General features: G+C 43.5%; 1 protein-coding gene across 3 annotated transcripts in view; it reads left to right on the top strand.

Moving 5' to 3' along the window:
- The window catches only part of LOC147107691 (E3 ubiquitin-protein ligase DZIP3-like), a 184962-nt gene that overhangs the window by 53839 nt on the left and 107112 nt on the right, over positions 1-24011 (top strand). For all 3 annotated transcript variants that reach the window (XM_086006917.1, XM_086006916.1, XM_086006915.1), the window contains exons 5-9: positions 244-558; positions 10024-10329; positions 12138-12788; positions 15840-15887; positions 20343-20440. In XM_086006917.1, coding sequence (XP_085863043.1) covers positions 244-558; positions 10024-10329; positions 12138-12788; positions 15840-15887; positions 20343-20440 — 1418 coding nt within the window. The remainder of the gene's footprint in view (positions 1-243; positions 559-10023; positions 10330-12137; positions 12789-15839; positions 15888-20342; positions 20441-24011) is intronic.

Below are 24011 nucleotides of genomic sequence, written 5' to 3'. Positions count from 1 at the left end.
CTGGACCACAGATTCCATGGCCTGGTTTCAGATAATACAAAGCTAATGAGCTTCTCCCAAGAACAAGTACAAAGAACATCATTCTAATGACCATTTTATACTGCAGTTTTTGTGTCGATGCGAAGGCAAAAAAAATTAGGTCTGAGACCCCATTAAACATTCCAAAAGTTTTAATAACATTGATTCGCCATAAGTAATAGAAGCTGCATTGTTAATTTTCTATTCATTTTTGTTTCTGTACAGCTACTCTGTCAGTGGAAGAACCAAAGAAGTGCTATTTATTGCGAGAACTCACTGCAGAGAGATTGTCCATTGAAAAAGGAATGTTGGATGTTGATCGACTCATTCTTAAACTCTTAACATCTGGCACTTTGGACTTTATCTCCTTGAATAGTATTACTAGATATCCAGTTCGGAACGACAGGACTCGAGTTCTGCTGGATCACTTTTTACAAATCAATAACAATGGCATTTTAAGGCAGTTTGTTTCTCACATGCGGGACCCAGTGATACTAAATGAAGAAGCACTAAACTGGGCTGAGTATATGCAAGGATGCAGTGAGTATCCTTCCATTTGTTTAGTTTCTACTTTGATGTTTGTCATATTTATTCTGCTCTCCCCAATTTTTATTTTTATTATTATCAATGTTGAATATTCATCCTGGGATTAGAATTATTTCACCTTTATGAAAGTAAATAGCAACATAGAAGATAGGAGCAGGAGTAGGCCCTTCGAGCCTGCTCCGCCATTCAATGAGATCATGGCTGATCATCCAAATTCAGTACCCTGTCCCTGCCTTCTCCCCATATCCCTTGATCCCTTTAGCCTTAAGAAATATATCCAACTCTTTCTTGAATATATTTAATGAACTGGCCTCCACTGCCCTCTGTGGCAGAGAATTCCACAGGTTCACCACTCTCTGGGTGAAGAAATTCCTCCTCATTTCAGTCCTAAATGGCTTACCCCTTATCCTTAGACTATGACCCCTGGTTCTGGACTCCCCGGCAATCAGAAACATCCTTCCTGCATCTAGTCTGTCCAGGCCTGACAGAATTTTATAGGTTTCGATGAGATCCCCTCTCAATCTTCTAAACTCCAGTGATTATAAGCCCAATCGACACAATCTCTCCTCATACGTCATTCCTGCCGTCCCAGGTATCAGCCTGGTGAATCTTCACTGCACTCCTTCCATGGCAAGAACGTCCTTCCTCAGGTAAGGCGACCAAAACTGCACACAGTACTCAAGGTGCAGTCTCACCAAGGCCCTGTACAACTGTAGCAAGACATCCTTGTTCCTGTACTCGAACCCTCTTGCTACGAAGGCCAACATACCATTTGCCTTCTTAACCGCCTGCTGCACCTGCATGCTTACCTTCAGCGACTAGTGCACAAGAACACCCAGGTCTCTTTGCACCTCCCCTTCTCCCAATCTATTGCCATTCAAATAATAATCTGCCTTCCTATTTTTGCCACCAAAGTGGATAACCTCACATTTATCCACATTATAGTGCATTTGCCATGTTTCTGCCCAATCACCCAACCTGTCCAAATCGTACTGGAGTTTCACGACATCCTCCCACCCAGCTTTGTGTAATCTGCAAATTTGGAGATATTACATCCAATTCCCTCATCCAGATCATTAATATATATTGTGAACAGCTGGGGTCCTAGGACCGATCCTTGCGGTACCCAACTAGTCACTGCCTGCCACTCGAAAAACGACCCGTTTATTCCAACTCTTTGCTTTCTGTCCGCCAACCAGTTCTCTATCCAAGTCAATACCTTGCCCCCAATCCCATGTGCCTTAATTTTGCACGCTAATCTCTTATGCGGGACCTTATCGAAAGCCTTCTGAAAGTCCAAATACACCACATCCACTGGTTCTCCCTTATCTATTTTACCAGTTACATCCTCAAAAATTTCCAGTAGATTAGTCAAGCATGATTTACCTCCTGCAAATCCATGTTGACTTTGTCCGATCCAGTCACTGCTTTCCAAGTGCTCTGCTATTACATCTTTTATAATGGACTCTAGCATTTTCCCCACTACCGATGTCAGGCTTACCGGTCTATAATTCCCCGCTTTTTCTCCACCACCTTTTTTGAATAGTGGGGTAACATTAGCTAACCTCCAATCCATGGGTACTATCCCAGAGTCTATCGAGTTCAGGAAGATGACCAGCAATGCATCTACTATTTCTAGGGCCACTTCCTTAAGTACACTGGGATGTAGATTATCAGGCCCTGGGGATTTATCGGCCTTCAGTCCCATCAATTTTCCTAACACCATTTCCCTACAAATACTGATTTCTTTCAGTTCCACCCTTTCATCAGACCCTATGTTCCCCGGCATCTCTGGGAGGTTATTTGTGTCCTCCTTTGTGAAGACAGAACCAAAATATGTATTTAGTTGGTCTGCCATTTCTTTGTTCCCCATTATAAATTCCCCTGATTCTGACTGCAAGGGACCTACACTTGACTTCACCAATCTTTTTCTCTTCACATATCTATAAAAGCTTTTACAGTCAGTTTTTATGTTCCCTGAAAGCTTACTCTCATATTCTATTTTCCCTTTCTTAATTAATCCCTTTGTCCTCCTTTGTTGAATCCTAAACTGCTCCCAATCCTCAGGATTATTGCTTTTTCTGGCCAATTTATATGTCCTCTCCTTGGATCTTATGCTATCCCTAACTTCCTTTGTTAGCCACGGTTGAGTCACCTTTTTTGCCAAACTGGGATGAACAAATTCTGTAGCTCATCCATTCGGTCTTTGAATGTTTGCCATTGCCTATCCACCGTCAACCCTTTGAGTGCCATTCCCCAATCAATCCTACCCAACTCGCTCCTCAGACCATCGTAGTTTCCTTTATTTAAATTGAGGACCCTAGTCTCTGAGTCAACAACTTCATTTTCCATCTTAATGAAGAATTCGATCATATTATGATCGCTCTGACCCAAGGGGCCTCGTACAACAAGATTGCTAATTAATCCTTTCTCGTTACATAATACCCAGTCTAAGATGGCCTGATCTCTGGTTGGTTCCTCGACATATTGGTCCAGGAAACCATCCCGTAAACACTCCAGGAATTCCTCCTCCGCAGTATTGTTACTAATTTGGTTGGCCCAATCTATATGTAGATTAAAGTCACCCATGATGACTGCTGTGCCCTTATTGCACGCTTCTTTAATTTCCCTTTTAATGCTATCCCCAACCTCCGCCTTACTGTTTGGAGGTCTATATACCACTCCCACTAACGTTTTTTTCCCCTTAGTATTTCTCAATTCTACCCATACAGATTCCACCTCATCAGAGCTAATATCCTTCATTACAATTGTGTTAATCCCTTCTTTAACCAGTAATGCTACCCCACCTCCCTTTCCTTTTTGCCTATCTTTCCTGAATATCGAATACCCCTGGATGTTGAGTTTCCAGTCTTGGCCATCCTTGAGCCACGTTTCCGTAATCCCAACCAAATCGTATTCGTTTACCTCTATTTGCGCAGCCAATTCATCCACCTTATTACAAATGCTCCTCGCATTAAGACACAAAACCTTCAGGCTTGTTTTTTTAACGCTCTTAGACCTATTAGAATTATTATTTACTGTGGCCACGTTTGATTTAAACCGTTGATTTCTCTGACTGCCACTTTTGTTTTTCTCCTTCCTATCTTTTGCTTTTATCCTTGTTTCCCTTTCCTCTGTCTCCCTGCTTAGGTTCCCAACCCCTTGCCATTTTAGTTTAAACCCTCCCCCACAGCACTAGCAAACACTCCCCCTAGGACATCGGTTCCAGCCCTGCCCAGGTGCAAACCGTCCGGTTTGAACTGGTCCCACCTCCCCCAGAACCGGTTCCAATGTCCCAGGAACTTGAATCCCTCCTCCTGGCACCATTCCTCTAGCCACGTATTCATCTGAAGTATCCTTCTATTTCTACTCTGACTAGCACGTGACACTGGTAGCAATCCTGAGATTACTACCTTTGAGGTCCTGTTTTTTAATTTATCTCCTAACTCCCTATATTCTGCTTTTAGGACCTCATCCCGCTTTTTACCTATATTGTTGGTGCCTATATGCACCACGACAACTGGCTGTTCACCCTCCCCTTCCAAGATGTTCTGCAGCCGCTCGGAGACATCCTTGACCCTTGCACCAGGGAGGCAACACACCATCCTGGAGTCTCGTTTGCGGCCGCAGAAATGCCTGCCTATTCCCCTTACAATTGAATCCCCTATTACTATAGCTCTACCCCTCTTTTTCCTCCCATTCTGTGCAGCAGAGCCACCCCTGGTGCCAGGAAGTTGGCTGCTGCTGCCTTCCTCTGATAAGCCATCCCCCCCAACAGTACCCAAAGTGGTGTATCTGTTGGAGAGGGGGATGGCCACAGGGGACTCCTGCACTACCTGCCTGCACCTAGTACTCTGCCTGTTGGTCACCCGTTCCCTTTCTTCCTGTCCAACCTCTACCTGCGGTGTGTCCAACTCCGTAAATGTGCTATTCACGATGTCCTGAGCATCGTGAACGCTCCAGTATGCATCCAATCGCAGCTCCAGCGCCGTAATGCGGTCTGTCAGTAGCTGCAGCTGGATGCACTTCCTGCACACGTAGTTGTCAGGGACACAGGAAGTGTCCCTGAGTTCCCACATATCGCAGGAGGAGCATATCACGGGGCCCGGCTGTCCTGTCATGACTTACCCTTTGATTGATTTAATTTAAATTCAATTAATTAATCTCACTATTACACTACAGTTAACTGGTTTACCAACAGTCCCCGCTACACCAGAGAGACCTTAGAAACTATAAACCAGAGTTAAAGTTTAAAAAAAAGAGAAATACTCACCAACCAATCACTTATCTGATCATTGTGCATTGCTGAATCGCCAGTGTATTTTCACCATTGGTGAGGAAGGTTTAGCTGTTGCAGCTGTCCCATTAAATGGTGGCTCGGCTGAAGGTAATTGGTAGTCCAGCCAGCGCTGTAATGTGGGCTGATATCTTACCACAAAATCAGTTTTTCAGTTTGTTAGCTCCAAAATGTAAAACTAAGTCTGAAATCCTCGGGCCTCATCAGAATAAATCAGGAAAGCTGCAGGTGCCAATGCGGCGGCCTGCGCAGCTCACCTATCAGGGCCTTACTAATTTTGCCCCGCATTGAGCCCCAGAGATAAATCCGGGTGAGGGCAGGCCAGCAGCAGCTTGCAGTTTTGCAGAACCAGGAGGAGCACACCTGCTGACTCCACTAAGTACTAAACATTTTCCATGTTTTTGGGCCTCATTTGTGCAGCCTCCAGCAATCCCTTTAAAGACCACTAGTTAGGCTGCTGAAGACCCAGAAATGCATGTTGCAGCTTGCACATCCCAAGCTCCGATTAGGGCAAACAACTTTAGGAGTCAGGGTCTGAATTAACCACAAGAGCCTATTGCAGAAGGCCATCATAAAAAAAAAGGCCCCAACCAATTTAGCAGTGGCCTGAACTCCCATGAAAATCAGGCGTGGGCCTTTGCATTGCTAAAGTGGTTATTGTTGCAGCTATTTTAGGCCCATAGGTTGGCAGTCTTGACATTTTCCTATTCCAGCTACTAACCCACTTTTTTTATTTTATCTTTCCTTCTGTCTAATATTACTGAATGCTCCCTTATAGTTTATCATCAGATAAGACATATCCCTTGTACTTGAAGGTTTTTAAGTGCTTAATACCATTGGACCTTAAAGTAGAACAGTGTTTAGCAATACTTTGGTTTGGGAACGAGTACTTTGATTCTAAAGCATTCTCATGTTACCCCGCCACCACCCCCTCGAAAAGAAATATATTTGCACGATTTTGTTTAGAATGGTTCCTACCTAAGCTAACTTACTTCTTTAACATCATCCACACACCTGAGGAGTAAACCTTATAGTCTTGCTTGACTCAGTGGTAGACTTTTGCCTCTGAGTCATAAACACATGGGTTGAATCTCCAGTACTGACTTGATCTAAGCAAGCACTTCCGTGCAGTACAGAGGAGGTGCTGCATTGCCACCTGAAACATTAAACCAAGCTCCTCTTTGCTCGGGTGGGACAAAAACATTTCTATGGCACTTTTTCAAAGCCTGGAGTTCTCCTGGTGACCTGGCCCACATTCATCTCTCAGCCAACACCACCAAGACAAATTAATTGGTTATTCGTCTCATTGCTGTTTGTGATCTATTGCTGTGTGCACATTTTCTTACAAAACAACTGTGATTGCACTTCAAAAGTAATTAATTGGCTGTGAATTGCTTTGGAACATCCTGAGGACACGAAAAGTGGTATATAATTGTAAAATTTTGTTTAATAGTTTTGGGGAACTGCACATAAAAAATATCATCCTGATGGTGCAGATGTGGCCAATACTTCTAGTCATATACAGCCTTGAGATGTACGCAATGGCATGAACTTGTTTTTCCCTAGTTAAAGAGGCTGTGTTCTCTGCTCTTTGAGTCACACCTCTCATTAAAGGACTCTGGTTCCTCCTTGGGAGTCGATTAAATTATAAACCTTCCAGTTGCCCAATCTGTTTTTGCTCTTTCAGATTTTTCTGAAAATTTAAGATTTGGTACCGATCTCAGGATCAGGTAACAACTGTAATAAAAACAAAGCTGCCTTCCTTAGGAATGGCATGAGAGTAAAATTTGAACAGGCTCAGCAACAAGAAGTGCGCTGTTGCGATCATGTGACAACAACTAGCAACCAGCTACTTGGTTTATAGGCAGTCAGTCAAATGAAATCTGAAAAGCAGGCAAAAAAACAGCAAAACACAAAGTGGCCTGAGACAAAAAATGGGATTTACAGTCGAAAAATTGTGGCCCTGCTGGTCTGTTGCTAATCTGTTATAACTGGCGACGAATGCCACACAATGCTTGCATGAAAACAAAAAACAGTGCACCCTCAGTTGAGATCGTATGTTAATATCAACCCATGGCAAAGGTTTTAAATATTGGGAAAAATTCAATACCCCTTTCACAATTGCAATGATAAATGATTAATGCATAAAATGCTAGTCAAAAACCGCTGCCTGCTACAGTTGATTTTGGTGTCTCCAAACGTACTTACAAAGAGTGTATTGAGAGCAAAATTGAAAAAGGCAACCAACACAACTCCAGAGTCACCAATCACAGATTGCCTAGCCACTTTGTTGAATATTCTAAAACATTCATCGGCACTTAGCAGTGCTGGTGGAAATATCAGCGCTTAATGGTGCCAAGGACTCATTATAAACATCCAGCACCAGGGATGTACCAAGTTGCTCTGAAATCATACTGGCACAAAGTGGTGCCAAGGATGTTTTGACACTAATTGGTGTTGGCAAATTTCTGGCATTAGACTTGGCACTGCCACTTGATTCGAGAGATGTGCCAGGGCTGAACCACTCCAGGGGCATAATGGCACCAGCTGCTGTTAGGATGTATCGGCTTTAATCATTCCTGAATAATACGTAAACTAGAGAGAAAATACACTCAATCTTTCAAGCAGTTACCTTTGTGGAAAGTAGACAGATTTCACAGGCAAACTAGAATGAAGAATGGCTGATTCGATGCCTTAAACCAATTCATTTGCACTCTGGCCAATTCAATAAAAGTCATGCTTCTTCCAATAGGAAGCCAGCAATACCCTTTCATGGCATCTTCGGTATTTGAGAATGGGTCTCCACTGCACAATGGAATCCGGACCAAGCAGCCTTCACTGTGTCTCCTTCCATGAGTCTAGCCTTATAAAGTTCACGGCACAATGGGGAAGTCAATATAGACGCATGGATTTTATAAACCATTAGAGACAGGGTCACTGGCAAGGCTTGGAAGCTAAGCAGAGCCAGGCCTGGTTAGTACCTGGAGGGGTGACCATCAGGGAAGACCAGGTGCAGAAGGTCACACGGAAGGAGCCCCGAGGAGGGGCAGTTGGTGAGAAGGTCACGGAAGGAGCCCCGGGAGGGGCGGCTGGTGAGCAGGCCCAGGCGTTGGGCTGAAGATTGTCGGACAGGAGGAATGGTGGAAATAGAATGGCGGCGCGCACAGACGCAGCGGCTTTGCTTCTCCCAGGACGGTGCTGTTATTTGTACTGGACTCATGGGAGCTTGCAAGATCACATTTCGTTGTTCATGTACTTGTGCATTGTACAATGACAATAAAGTTGAATTATTATTATTATTATTATTAGAAGGCTATCTGTATTTTATGATCAGCTTCCAGGTGGCAGTATCTGTAAAGCAACCAAATGAAGTAATCCTTACAAGTTTACTAAGCATTAATGTTTAGATGTGATTGTGGCTTATGATCATTTAGTAGAAGATCTACCCTGCCAGCTAGTGCTACAGCTGCACTCGGGACTTCTTACTTTCCAAATTATACAACTTTAGTATGCTCTTACAGTGTGTGGAGGATATGAGGAAGAAAGATAGATTATCTACCTTGCGGAAAGCCACGTGCTGCAGTACCAATTCTAATGTTAGTGACATTTTGTTAAAGTGGGTGTTGAGAATGTTCTTTCCCCAGAACTAATCAAGGTAGGGTTTAATCTTATTTTGTGGAAGATGCAAATCATTTGAAGAGTGTAAACACTACATCTTATCTTTTTAGCTGTTTTGAAGCACTAAGAATGGTTACAATTTCAATCTTTTTTCAACATATTCACAGTGTGTTGACGATGGATCTCCTTCGGGTGTCGCCTTTTTGACTGGGATCTTAATATGGCAGATCCCCATATGCTAGATTAGCTTGAGGGAAATACTGTTTTCTTTCAGTTAATGCCTTATACACAATATTTGTTCTAGTGAGAAAATGAATATTAGCCTAACATTACAGGAAACTTTGTGCTATCCGGTACCGACGGGACCGAGCTGTTGCCGTCCCATCAAAACTGCCGGACAAACCAGCGCTAATGTTGAAACATACGGAGATTTTGAGTTCCGTATCTGGCAACAAACCCTGTTGCTTAGCAACAGCTTCTAAACAGTCGGCCGTACCTTGCAAGCGTCTCTGTAGCTTAGCAACAGCTTCAGCGAGACCTTGCAGAGCCTGACTGGTGAAAAAAAAGCAACGAAAAGAAAAAAAAACGAACGAAACGGCTCCTGATTTTTGCCGGTGGCTCGAGCATTAACCTCCGGATAAACCAAAGTTTCCTGTATTTACTTCTCTTCCCGTAATACTGCTCTACTTCAATTCTTCAACAACAATAAGGTGCAACATGTGTGGAAAACAAAATGTTTAAATCTATATTCTTAAATTATTTTATTTGTGTGAAAGTAATACAGTAAACTCTTTCGTATCCGGCACCTACGGGACCAGGATGGTGCCGGTTGATGAAAAATTCTGGATAACAGAGAGGTAGGCCATTTGTAACACAAAAAAAATAAAAACCATGGACTAACTCGGCCACCGGGAAAAACGAAAAATGGATGGATTTGGTAAGATTACCGGTTATCTATTTTGCCAGTTATTAAAGAATTCCGGATGATTAAGTGCTGTTTAAACAAGAGTTTACTGTATTGTAGATCCCTTTCAACCTATCAGATTGCAGAACCAGAGACCACAGTCCTTTCAACCAACCAATCAATATCCCTTTAATCTGTCCTTGCAATAAATATAACATTTATAAGAAGGATTTATTGAACTAAAGATGCAAAATGTGTTGAAATTTAGGAAGAAAGTGTATAATTTATGTGGATAAAGGGCAGCACCATCTCATGTGTTTTGTCTGTTATAATATTGCCCCCTCGTTTTAATGAAATTAGTGAGAGGAATCCTGATCCAATTCCCAGTAACTACATCAAAAGTAGAAAACTAAATTCAATGTTTAGTCAACAAGATAAACAGTGTCAAAATTAGAAATTTCAGTGCACACCTGTTCTAAGATTGTTCTTGATGTACATGGCAGATAATGTTTGGTGAATCCACTGCCTAGTCATGCCAAACTCTTAAAGTATTTTTGGGTGCTGTCCTTCACCACCTCAATGATTCTTTAAAAAAAAATTGTACCATCTTACATATTACCCCTGGCTTTGTGTTGTTTAGGTGACAGCTGCTGCATGTTCTTCATCAAGAAATATGCCGATGTTTTTAAATATGTCTTGGAGGAATACGGTGTGAAGCGCTTTGCTGAATACTTTCTGAAATCAGGAATGCTGAAGGAATCGGAGAGCAAGGATTTATGCAAGTACAACTATAAGGAGGGAGCAGAGCGGTTTATGCACATCCTGTTCACCAAAAAAACCATTCTATGTGTAGCGGACATGTGGTTTACATTAGTGGAACACAAGCATGAACTTCCTTATCTAGGACCATACATCAACAGTTTCCTGAAAGCATTTGATGAACAAAGTAATTGTTTTTTTTGTCTAATCTGGGTAGTGGTGTCAGAATTTCCTCTGATTTCAAAAGTAAATTAGCATTTTTAACACTAAAATGTCAGTTGTAATCCTTTGGGCCTTTCTGGCAACATGTTTAACAATTGGAGTAATACAGGTACTGTATATATATAGAAAAATATATAAGGCAAATTCCAAGCAGTACCTGTTACTCCAGTAGGTGGTGCTGTGACAGCACCTTACGGGAAAAAATGTCTTTCTGCTATTGTGTATGAGGTACCCTGATGCTGAATCCTAAATGATCAAGCAATGAACTAACTAAAGACCAAGCAAAACCAAAATGTGTTTACTGTAGAGGAACTTGATTCAATTAATCTTTGAGTTCAACTATCTTCCCGCCTCCTCTCCAGATGTCTCCTTGCCCAGGTGGCTCTATATTGAGTAAGGTGCGATAAGCCCCCACCCGCTTGAGTTGAATTTCAGGGGCCTGACTTGACGAATCCTTGAAATTTAGAAACAGGGAGATCAAAGGATAACCTACCGCAACATCTCATGTGGCCTGTTTAGAGGAAGGTTCAGCTCACCCCCAGCCTTAGAGTTCATTTTTCACCACACAGCCAAGATTGACAGTGGGCCTGGTAGAAGGAAGGACCGTGTGCCGCTTCCCCACCCCATTTTCCCTCCTCTGATGAAAACCTGGATCTGTGGACAGAGGGAACTCACTACAACCTCCCTCCTCCACTCTCACCTCTTACTTCCTGTGTCGTCCTCCTCTTCCCCTCCCCTACCCGTGTCCAATTATCCCCTACCCTCCAACCCTCCCTGACCTGAATACTGCACTTGATCGAGAATCTCCAGGTGCAGTGCCACAGGAAATCAACTCGTTAATGACGAAATACTAAAATTAATCAACTTAGTTGTGTAGCAAACCCCTCCATGATGGAGAAATCCTACTTCCCAAACGTGATGAATTTTCTGTATCTTCTCTCGGTGACGGGCTAATTTATGGGTATGTATAACAATTAAGTATTTCTTGCAGGATTCAAATGATTGAATTCATTATTGGAATATTGTGTTTACTTATTAATTGGCTTGAGTTTAAAAATCTGGTAGAAAATTCTGCTGATGGATGTGACTTCCCACACATTTCAGCCACGTCATTGGGGGAGGTGCTAAGAGGAAGATGGGTGCTTCCGAACAGGGAAAAGAAACAGCAATGGAAAATGAGAATGAAACTTGCAGGCAACTGTTACGTGTTATTCGTTGACACAGCAGCTCAACAGAACTGATTTAACAAAGACAAATTACTGAAGTACTCCTAAGTTGATAACTGTTTCCACTAATGTTATTTCAGCTTCTTTATGCTGTTGGGCTCAGTAACTCGTCTCAGTAGTTCCACCACTTATATCATCACTCACTATTTCAAACAGAAATACTGGTGGAGAAAAATTAATGGAAGGTCAGAAGGGGTCAGCCATTTAGGACTGAGATGAGGAGAAATGTCTTCACTCAGAGGGTGGTGAATCTTTGGAATTCTCTACCCCAGAGGGCTGTGGAGGCTCAGTCATTGAGTATATTCAAGACAGAGATCGATAGATTTTTGAATATTAAGGGAATCAAGGGATATGGGGATAGCGCAGGAAAGTGGAGATGGGGTAGAAGATCAGCCATGATCTTATTGACTAGCGGAGCAGGCTTGAAGGGCCAAATGGCCTACTCTTATTTCTTACGTTCTTATGTTCTAACCTCGCTAACGAAGGCATAATATGTGTGAGCTTCTGCATTTGATGTAATTTTTCCCTTTTTCATATTTTAATTTAGCTGGACCCTTTTGTCCACAATTTGACCCTCAATTGCCAGTCAAGCCGCTATTAATAAAGAAGTGCTACGTTAATCTGTATCGCCTGCTTTATTTAATACACGTGGAAGGCACGGAGGCTGTTCGGAGTATTTTTGATACCTACATTTCACCAGAGGAATTGGAAGAAGAAATTTCAAAGAATAAAGTCTTAATCAAGAATCGGTTGGAGGGAGCAGATTTTAGCAACTTCAGAAAAAAATGGATGAATATTATTTATTCGACAGAGAAATCAAAAACTCTACATTTTACATTGCCTCTGTTTCAGTTTCTTGCTGTGTTTATGAAGAAGTTTCCACGTCCCAGAAAGGGCTGGACTGGTAGGCTTGCGAGATCTGACACTTCTCCGGGAGCTTATTTGCGGCGGATTTGTGAGATGCGAGATCACCTTTTGAAAGACATTTTCCACACAGATCTAACTTATGAAAAATTTGACAGAATATGGAACGAAGCTGCAGTGATACTTGGTCAGCTTGGAGTCAATGATAAGAGGCTGCAAGAACTTCGCTTGCAGCCAATGAGCGTTGTGTTAATTGACAGGAGATACATGGAGAAATACTTTAACAAACCTCTGTCCCAACTTTTGGAGGAGCTTATTGTTAAACATCACAGTGGTAAATTTTACTTATTTATATATTAAATGCCAGTTAGATTAGTTCCATATGTTTTCAGTGAACCCGTTACTATTGTCCATTACAAATGTCCACAATCATTTGACAACAGTTACAGGAAGAGGACCAATACCCTATCTGTCGTGCCTAGATTGAGCCTGTGACAGCAACCAGCTCCCACCCCCTTTTTTAACTTTACTCCTAAGTTTATTGAAATGTTTTAAAAAATATGATGCATTAAAAAAATCGCATTAGCTCCAAGAGTAAAATAATGGAGTAGCAACAAAAGTCCTGCAAACTTCATCAACACTGAATCTTGCCCATTCCTCCATGGCTCATTTGGTAAGCACATTGTCCAGGGTGGTGCACAGTCATGCAGATCAGGAAAGTTCCTTTGGGCTCTACTAAGTTAACTGATCTCAACTGGGCATTGGTAGGTCCGCTGTATTTGGCCTTAGGATCCCTAGGATATGGAGGAGAAAATCAGTCAGGTTTTCTGCTCGTGATAGCCAGTGACCCCTGCCAGAAAAAAATACTTGTGTGGTCATCAGGTGAGGACAGGATTGGACGTAGCTTGAAAGCCCTCACAGTCTAGAGCACGAACGAAGAATGACCACTTGGGTAGAGTACTGGAGTGTGGCCAATGCCTGCGGAACTGTCAGCTTCAGGAAGGGAAAGGGGTAAAAGGATTTAAACTTGTCAGCGTAAGAAGATGTTGACACAAACCAGTCTTTTCCCACTCCTAATTCAGTGAAGGGTAGAACAATAAAAGGCTTGGGGACAAGAAAGAAAAGAGGGGAATTTGTGCAGAGACTGAGCAGGTCCTTAGAACATGGCCATTATTTGGTTGATTCTCTTGATTTTTTTTAATGTCCGTTAATTCCTGCTGAAAAGTGTGCATGTACAGAATTGGAGGGTACAAAATCAAGTTGGGTTATAATTCAATGTGATTGAATAGCCTGAAGATTGACCACTTAGGTGAGATTCCAGAACGTGGCAGGCATCCATGGAACTGTATCCCAGGTGTTCCTCTGTATTCCAGAATAAATTGATGCCTTAGGAAGGAGATGTGGAAGAGTGCCCATATGAAGTTGGAGGTGAAGGAGAGTGCTAGTATGAACTGAGGAAGAAGAGGGCATTTGGAGATTGTTAGAGGGAGTGAGTTTCTATCTTAATTGGGGGGTAATGGTTCGAGAGGAAGAGTGCCATTGCTAAGTGGGGGAAATGGTTCGAAGCTGGGAGTGTCCCTGTTGATTGGGAAAGATAGAGCGGGAGAGTGCTCTGTGAATTGGCGGGGTGTGGCGCGATGGTTAGAGGAAGAAGAATGCCTCGGTGAAGGGAAGCAGAGGGGAAGTTCCTTTGCCAATTATTTTAAATCTATGACTTCCGGTTACCAACCCACTTGCCAGTGGAAATAGTTTCTCCCTACTTGCTCTATCAAAACCCCTCATTACTTAGGCCGCCCCTTAATCTTCTCTGCTCTAAAGAGAACAAACCCAGCTTCTTCAATCTGTCCACATAACTGAACTCCCTCATCCTATTATTCTTGTAAACCTATTCTGTACCCTCTCCAAGGCTTGACATCCTTCCTAAAGTGTAGTGCCCAGAATTGTACACAATACTCCAGCTGAGGCCTAACCAGTGATTTGTAATGGTTTAGCATGACTTCCTTGTTTTTGTATTCAATGCCTGCCCCTGTTTACAAAGCCAAGTGTCCCAAACGCTTTCTTAACCACCTTCTCAACTTGCCCTGCCACCTTCAATATGCCCCCCCAGGTCCCTCTGTTCTTGCAGCCCCCTCAAAATAGTACCATTTAGATTATGTGATTTCTCCCAAAGTGCATCACTTCACACTTATCCGCAAATTGCATCTGCCATGTGTCTGTCCATTTCACCAGTCTATATCCTCCTGAAGTCTGCTATTATCCTGCTCACTATTTTCTATGTTGCCAAGTTTTGTATCATCCCCAAACTTCGAAATTGTACTCCCTATACCCAAGTCCAGGTCATTCATATAACAAGAAAAGCAATGGTCCTAATACCAACCCCTGGGGGACCCACTGCATACTTCTCTCCAGTCAGGAAAACATCCATTACCCACTACTCTCTGCTTCATATCCCTTAGCCAATTTCGGACCCAAGTTACCACTGTCCCTTTAATACCATGTGCTTCTATTTTCCGAATAAGTCTGTTATGAGGTACTTTTATCAAAAGCCTTTTGAAAGTCCCTATGTACAGCAACTATTAGACTACCTTGATCAACCCTCTCTGTTACTTCATTGAAAAACTCAATCTGGTTAGTCAGACATGATTTGCCTTTAACAAATCCGTGCTGGCTGTGCCTTATTAACCCATGCTTCCCCAAGTGAGAATTGATTTTGTCCTTGACAGTTTCTAGTAGTTTTCCCACCACTGACGTTAGATTGTTTGGCCTGTAGTTACCAGGTTTATCCCTCTCCCCTTTTTTGAACATTTGCAATCCTCCACTCTTCTGGTGCCACTCCAATATCCAAGGAGGATTGAAAGATTGTGGTCAGAGCTTCTGCTATCTCCACCCTAGCTTCCCTCAGCAACCTGGGATACATTCCAGCCTTGAAGGAAAGCAAATGAGTGGCATCTTATAGAGATATGTAAGATACCAAGTGGAATGAGAAAGATTAATCCTGATCACTATTTTAAGTTAAATCATGACTGTAGGGCAAAGGGACACGGTATAATCTAGTAAAATGTAAGTTTAGGACTGATGTGGGGAAATACTTCTTAACATAGCTAGAATAGTCTTCTGGCTAGAGACAGGAGGCAAAAACTCTGGAATTATTCAAGAAACAATTAGATGTGCTGGTGGGACCATAGGTATATATGAAAAGGATGAGTTGAATTGCCACTCTCATCTGACTAATTGCTTGTTTCAAACTTCTTGTTCTTGCAAAACTACATATGGATTTATGGCTGCTTGATACTTGCTCAAAGCAGACTATCGTATTTGCAAATTTCTTTGCATGCTTTTTGCCTTTTACTTCATGTGTACTACAGTCTTGTTTCTGTTTATTTAGGTATCGATTCAATTTGTGCTTGTTCATTGGCAAAGGATCTGTGTGCAGGTAGGCCTTACAATAATCAAGTGTGCTTTTTGGAGAACTGCTATTTTTTTTTAACTTTGGCTAACCCTTCCAAGTGGTGCGTCATCCGCATAGAATGAATATGGGGTAAATCTGATGAAACAACAAATTTCTCCAGTCAATAACCTTGGTGCATGAGAGAGAAAGGAATAGAAGGATATGTTGATAGGCTGAGATGAAGAGCAGTGGGAGGAGGCTCGTGTCGAGCATAAACATCAGCAGAGACCTGTTGGGCTGAATGGCCTGTTTCTGTGCTGTAAAATTCTATGTAATTCTATTTGTGTTGGAATATTTTTACATTATGACAATGACTATTAGAGGTTGCTATTTTACTTAGACATGAAAATTAGGCAAACAGAATAATTACCTCTTTTTCTCTTTGTGGTGTTCTTGATGAGATTTTTTTTTTAATGGCCTGGAATTTGTGGTCAGAAGAGTACGCCTCCGGCCTGTTTTAAAAAAACCATCCGCACTTACCTTCAGGCTCCCGGGCTTCAGCGACTGGGCCCTGGGCCTGCATGAAGGCCCATGGCTCCCAGGGATGCAGGCGGTTCTGAAGCGTCCCTGGAATCACGTGGGCCCGGTCCTCCATTCAGAAAGGAGGATTCCTAATAAGCTTATGGGGATTCCATTTACAAACGGAATCCCTATAAGCGTATGAGGAATCCCCAAATAATTAAATAATTTATACAACTGGAATAAAAATAAATGTTCCCATTTTGAAATGTAATTAAAAGTCCCTGCAATAAAGCATGTACAATAAAAAGTTAACTTTTTTGAAAAATAGTTTTAAACATTTTGATCCGGGCCAAAATTTACATAAATTAATTTTAAGGCTGGAATTTTCCAGGGTGTCAGCGGGTGGGACCGGTGCCAGGTCGGGTGGGAAAGTGTTTTTTTTTGACAGCGGGTCGGGACCCCGCTGTCAACCCGCCGCAGCGCGCTTTTCCCAATGTCAGGCCTGTCAGCGTTGAGCAGACCCGACAGGTAGCAGTGGGCAACCCAATTAAGCTAATTATAATGTACTTACCAGACCCTTAACAGGCTTTCTTACCTTACTTTTTAACTTTAACTTCATGGCCATGGGAACCATGCTGTTCGTTGACCACATCTATCAACCTGAGAGAGGGAGTTCAGTGGCCATTGCTCCAGCTGATTACTTGACAACTTCAAATGTACAGTAAAAGCTCCCACCTGACAGATCATCACTTTCCTCAGCCACAAGCTGTTCCTCACTGCATTTCCACAACAGATTCAGCATGCTGCAAGTCTTTCCACAAGTCTCCATCCAGTCTCACCTCATTACCTCTCTCACCATTGACATCACTTCTGTCATCTGTACTTCACCTGCCATCAATTACATCAGCACGAGTGCCCTTTATACTCTCTCACCTTGGTCCTCAGAATCAGACCACGATGAGCCCAAACACCAGCAGCACCAGGCATACCAGCTTTCTCTGCAATCACATGATGCTGCACAGGACACACGGCATCAGCACCCGACCACATTGCTGCCTGGGAGGCCAGGGATGGCCTCCATGGCCAGATTTACTTAACTTTATGCTGTACACCCTGGCTGACTTTAATCTACATATAGATTGGGCTAACCAAATTAGTAACAATACTGTGGAGGAGGAATTCCTGGAGTGTTTACGGGATGGTTTCCTGGACCAATATGTCGAGGAACCAACCAGAGATCAGGCCATCTTAGACTGGGTATTATGTAACGAGAAAGGATTAATTAGCAATCTTGTTGTACGAGGCCCCTTGGGTCGAAGAGATCATAATATGATCGAATTCTTCATTAAGATGGAGAATGAAGTAGTTGACTCAGAGACTAGGGTTGTGAATTTAAATAAAGGAAACTACAATGGTCTGAGGCGCGAGTTGGGTAGGATTGATTGGGGAATGTCACTCAAAGGGTTGACGGTGGATAGGCAATGGCAAACATTCAAAGACCGCATGGATGAACTACAGAATTTGTTCATCCCAGTTTCGCATAAAAATAAAACAAAAAAGGTGACTCAACCGTGGCTAACAAGGGAAATTAGGGATAGCATAAGATCCAAGGAGAGGGCATTTAAATTGGCCAGAAAAAGCAGTAAACCTGAGGATTGGGAGCAGTTTAGGATTCAACAAAGGAGGACAAAGGGATTAATTAAGAAGGGGAAAATTGAATATGAGAGTAAGCTTGCAGGGAACATAAAAACTGAATGTAAAAACTTTTATAGATATGTGAAGAGAAAAAGATTGGTGAAGTCAAGTGTAGGTCCCTCGCAGTCAGAATCAGGGGAATTTATAATGGGGAACAAAGAAATGGAAGACCAATTAAATACATATTTTGGTTCTGTCTTCACAAAGGAGGACACAAATAACCTCCCAGAGATGTTGGGGAACATACGGTCTGATGAAAGGGAGGAACTGAAAGAAATCAGTATTTGTAGGGAAATGGTGTTAGGGAAATTGATGGGATTGAAGGCCGATAAATCCCCAGGGCCTGATAATCTACATCCTAAGGCACTTAAGGAAGTAGCCCTAGAAATAGTAGATGCATTGCTGATCATCTTCCAACATTCGATGGAATCTGGAACAGTACCCATGGATTGGAGGGTAGCTAATGTTACCCCACTATTCAAAAAAGGTGGTAGAGAGAAAACGGGGAATTACAGACTGGTAAGCCTGACATCGGTAGTGGGGAAAATGCTAGAGTCCATTATAAAAGATGTAATAGCAGAGCACTTGGAAAACAGTGACAGAATCAGACAAAGTCAACATGGATTTACAAAAGGTAAATCGTGCTTGACTAATCTACTGGAATTTTTTGAGGATGTAACTGGTAAAATAGATAAGGGAGAACCAGTGGATGTGGTGTATTTGGACTTTCAGAAGGCTTTCGATAAGGTCCCGCATAAGAGATTAGCGTGTAAAGTTAAGGCACATGGGATTGGGGGCAAGGTATTGACTTGGATAGAGAACTGGTTGGCAGACAGAAAGCAAAGAGTTGGAATAAACGGGTCTTTTTCCGAGTGGCAGGCAGTGACTAGTGGGGTACCGCAGGGATCGGTCCTTGGACCCCGGCTATTCACAATATATATTAATGATCTAGACAAGGGAACTAGATGTAATATCTCCAAATTTGCAGACGACACAAAGCTGGGTGGGCATGTGTGCTGTGAGGAGGATGCCGAGAAACTCCAGGATGATTTGGATAGGTTGGGTGATTGGGCAAAAGCATGGCAGATGCAATATAACGTGGATAAATGTGAGGTTATCCACTTTGGTGACAAAAACAGGAAGGCAGATTATTATCTGAATGGCAGTAGATTGGGAGAAGGGGAAGTGCAACGAGACCTGGGTGACCTTGTGCACCAGTCGCTGAAGGTAAGCATGCAGGTGCAGCAGGCGGTTAAGAAGGCAAATGGTATGTTGGCCTTCGTAGCGAGAGGGTTCGAGTACAGGAACAAGGATGTCTTGCTGCAGTTGTACAGGGCCTTGGTGAGACCACATCTTGAGTATTGTGTGCAGTTTTGGTCGCCTTATCTGAGGAAGGATGTTCTTGCCATGGAAGGAGTTCAGCGAAGATTCACCAGGCTAATACCTGGGATGGCAGGAATGACGTATGAGGAGAGATTGGGACGATTGGGCTTGTACTCGCTGGAGTTTAGAAGAATGAGAGGGGATCTTATTGAAACTTATAAAATTCTGACAGGACTGGACAGACTAGATGCAGGAAGGATGTTCCCGATGGTCGGGGAGTCCAGAACCAGGGGTCACAGTCTAAGGATAAGGGGTAAGCCATTTAGGACAGAAATGAGGAGGAATTTCTTCACCCAGAGAGTGGTGAACCTGTGGAATTCTCTACCACAGAAGGCAGTAGAGGCTAATTCATTAAATATATTCAAGAAGGAGTTGGATATATTTCTTAAGGCTAAAGAGATCAAGGGGTATGGGGAGAAAGCAGGGACCGGGTACTGAAACTGGATGATCAGCCATGATCGCATTGAATGGCGGAGCAGGCTCGAGGGGCCGAATGGCCTACTCCTGCTCCTATCTTCTATATTTCTAAAATCTGGGCCAGTGTCTATGAACAGCCCTGTAAGTATTTTGTGTTTCAAAGGAGAAGCAATCCAACATTATGATTATCAGCCATAGAATACTGCCTGTTCTTAACTCCTGCTAACGGTCTTGTGATCTATTAAATTCACCAGCCTCATATAACAGCAAAGCTGGAGATCAGTAAAGAGCGTTGTAAACAGTTGCTGCTTGTATTGCTAGTAATCACAGTTATGTAGTCAGATCTGGTGCTTGTTCTTATGGTTTGACCTTGAATTAATACAAATGAGCATCCCAGATTAATAATCTGTCGAACACGAATGCCTTCTGTTGAATACTTCATGCATTTTTTTAAAAAAAACAATCAAACCTCTTGTACTTTAGGGCAACAAACCAAAAGGCCTGGAGCAAAAGTGGTTGATGTTAAAGAAGAGCAGAAAGAAAAGGAGACCTCAGAGGATGAGTTTGCAATACCTGTTCCTGTATGTTACTGATTTTCTGAATCCATATTGAATCACATGCTCTTCGGTATCTCTTCATGTCTATGTCAATGGCAAACATTGCATCACTATTTGTAGACAGGTCCAGGGCTATTTTCAAGCGAATAATCACGTAACCGTGAACTGAATTAGCAGCAAGCTATACTGACATTTGTCTTGAGTTCGGTGTATGCTTAGTATTCCTCACACTTTGTTGATCCTTAAAGGATTTAATAAAAATTTGAGAATTGTTCCAATTATACTTTTAATTATATTTTTCCCCTCCTGTCCAGGCTCATGAGATGCTGCTATTCCATAAGCATCAGTTCTCCTTTGGTCACTCAAGTGGCTGTTTATTTTCATCATTCCTGGGATGTGGTGATTGCAGGAAAGGCCGGCATTTATTGCCCTAGTTCACAGAAATCACAGAAACCCCACAATGCAGATAGAGGCCATTTCGGCCCATCGAGCCTGCACCGACACATATCCCAGCTGATCCCCGTAACCCCTACACCAACACATATCCCACCCTATCCCCGTAACCCCACGTATTTAATCCCCCTAACACGAAGGGTCAATTTATCATAGCCAATCAACCTAACCTGCACATCTTTGGACTGTGGGAGGAAACCGGAGCACCCGGAGGAAACCCACGCAAACACGGGGAGAATGTGCAAACTCCACACAGACAGTCACCCGAGGCCGGATTCGAACCCAGGTCCCTGGCGCTGTGAGGCAACAGTGCTAACCACTATGCCACCGTGCTGCCCCTTGAGAAAATGACGATGAACCTACTTATTGAGCCACTGCAGTCTGTGTGGTATAACTTCCCAAGGCACTTTAGAGAGTGCCTGAGCAAAAAGAAATATTTACAATGTTAGCAAGTATAGAGACAGGAGGAGTAGCTGAATGGTCAGCGATTGGGTGGAATCAAGGGAACCGGAAGTGGGCATTATGGAAGAGATGAGCTTGGCGAGGGAGATGGGAGAGAAACTGCAGAGTGACAGTGGATTGGAGGTAGGGTTGGAGCCAACCTGGGGGGAGGTCAAGAGCGGCAGAGTATAGGAGGAGGTACCAGATGCAGCTCCATGGATGGTGTCAACCTTTGAACAGAAGAAATCCATGAGCTCCTCATATTTGGTATTGGACATGAGGAAGGAGAGGGTGGAGGAAGGATGTTTGAGGAAGTGGTAAAAGATGGCCTGGTCAGTGATGAGACCTTGGAATTGAAGTGGCCGCAAGAGATGGAGCGAATCATCATAAAAATATAAGAAATAGGAGCAGGAGTAGGCCATTCGGCCCTTCGAGCCTACGCCGCCATTCAATGAAATCATGGCTGATCTTCTGCCTCAACTCCATTCACCAGCCCTATCGCCATATCCCTTGATGCCCTTACTAGTCAGAAATCTATCGACTTCTGTTTTGAATATACCCAATGACTGAGCCTCCACAGCCCTCTGGGGTAGAGAATTCCAAAGATTCACCACCCTCTGTGTGAAGAAATTTCTTCTCATCTCAGTCCTGAATGGCCTACTCTTTATCCTGAGGCTGTGGCCCCTGGATCTAGACTCCCTATCAAACCCTGTAATTTGTATGCTTCAATGAGATCCCCTCTAATTCTTCTGAATTCAAGAGAATACAGGCCTACTTTACTCAATCTCTTCTCATATGACAGTCCCACCATCCCAGGAATCAATCTCATGAACCTTCGTTGCACTCCCTCTATGGCAAGTATATCCTTCTTTAGGTAAGGAGACCAAAATTGTACACAGTACTCCAGGTGTGGCCTCACCAAGGCCCTATATAATTGGAGTAAGACTTCTTTACTCCTGTACTCAAATCCTCTTGTAATGAAGGCCAGCATACCATTTGCCTTCCTAATGGCTTGCTGCACCTGCAGTGACTCATGTACAAGGACACCCAGGTCCCTTTGAGCATCTGCATTCCCCAATCATTCACCATTTAGGAAATACTCTGCCTTTCTGTTTTTTTTTGCCAAAGTGGATAACTTCACATTTATCCACATTATATTCCATCTGCCATGTTCTCGCCCATTCACGGAGCCTGTCGAGATCCCCTTGAAGCCTCTTCACGTCCTCTTCGCAACTGACACTGCCACCTAGCTTTGTATCATCAGCAAATTTGGAAATGTTGCATTTAGTCCCCTCATCCAAATTATTGATATAGATTGTGAATAGCTGGGGCCCAAGCACCGATCCTTGCGGTACCCCACTAGTCACAGCCTGCCATCCTGAAAAAGACCTGTTTATCCCTAATCTTTGTTTTCTGTCTATTAACCAATTCTCAATCCATGCTAGTATATTACCCCCAATTCCATGTGCCTTAATTTTGTTCACCAACCTTTTGTGTGGGACCTTATCGAAGGCCTTCTGAAAATCCAGATACACCACTATACCGGTTCCCCTTTGTCTACTCCACAAGTTACATCCTCAAAGAACTCCAGTAGGTTTGTCAAACAGGATTTCCCTTTCATAAATCCATGTTGACTCTGCCCAATCTTACTATTAGTTTCTAAGTGCTCAGTTATTGCATCGTTTATAATAGATTCCAGCATTTTCCCAACTACTGATGTGAGGCTAACAGGTCTGTAGTTCCCCGTTTTCTCTCTCCCTCCTTTCTTAAATAGCGGGGTTACATTTGCTATCCTCCAATCTGCAGGAACCGTTCCAGAATCTATAGAATTTTGGAAGATGACAACCAATGCGTCCACTATTCCAATGGCCACCTCTTTCAAAACCCTAGGATATAGGTCATTCGGACCTTGGGACTTGTCGACTTTTAGTCCCATTAATTTTGCTAGTACTGTTTTTTTACTAATAATTTCTTTAAGTTCCTCATTCTCGTCACACCCTTGGTTTTCTCGTATTTCTGGAAGGTTTTTTGTGTCTTCCTCTGTGAAGACAGAAACAATGGCCTAGAAATTGAGTGCCCTTAGCGCCGATTTTGCGGCGCTAGAGGGCCTAGCGCTGCATTTGGCGCCGGCGCCGAAATTGCCTGGGGCCCTTACGCCGCGGTAGACCGGTAGCGCTGCGCCGGCACCGATGACGTCATCGGTGTGCGCAGCGTCCCGGTTGCCATGCCGACGGGCCCCAGCGCCGAAATTCAGTTGCGGCCGCCTCGCCCGTGACAGCCGCAACTAAGACTCTGGCAACAGAGTCTTACGAGTCTTTGCGCCGGCGCATTAAAGGCCCCGCGGCGGCCGGCCGCTTTCCCGCCGGCCGCCTGGCCGCAGCTCCCTCCCCGGACTTCCCCCCCCCCCCCCCCCCCCGGAACAGAAGCAAGCCCGGCACTTGTCCGAGGTGCCGGGCTCATTTTTTAAAAGATTTTCGCGCGATCGGGTGCAGGCAGCTCCTCCTTAAGGGAAGGAGGAGGCCTGCACTTCCCGAGCCTGCCGCACCGCATCGGGTGCCGCAGCGCCGGAATTGCGGCGCGAAACGGCAGTTAGCGCCGATTTACCGCCACAAAGACCCTTCAGTAGCGCCGGCAGCCGTTTGGCGCGCGCAGGGGGACTTAGCGCCGGCATTAACTTCCGGCGCTAAAGCCCTGGCTAAGC

This window comes from Somniosus microcephalus, chromosome 14 (assembly GCF_052327205.1).
Source record: "Somniosus microcephalus isolate GS21.2 chromosome 14, FLI_Smic_1.0, whole genome shotgun sequence".
Taxonomy (NCBI): domain Eukaryota; kingdom Metazoa; phylum Chordata; class Chondrichthyes; order Squaliformes; family Somniosidae; genus Somniosus; species Somniosus microcephalus.
This window is presented reverse-complemented; position numbering and strand designations above follow the sequence as displayed.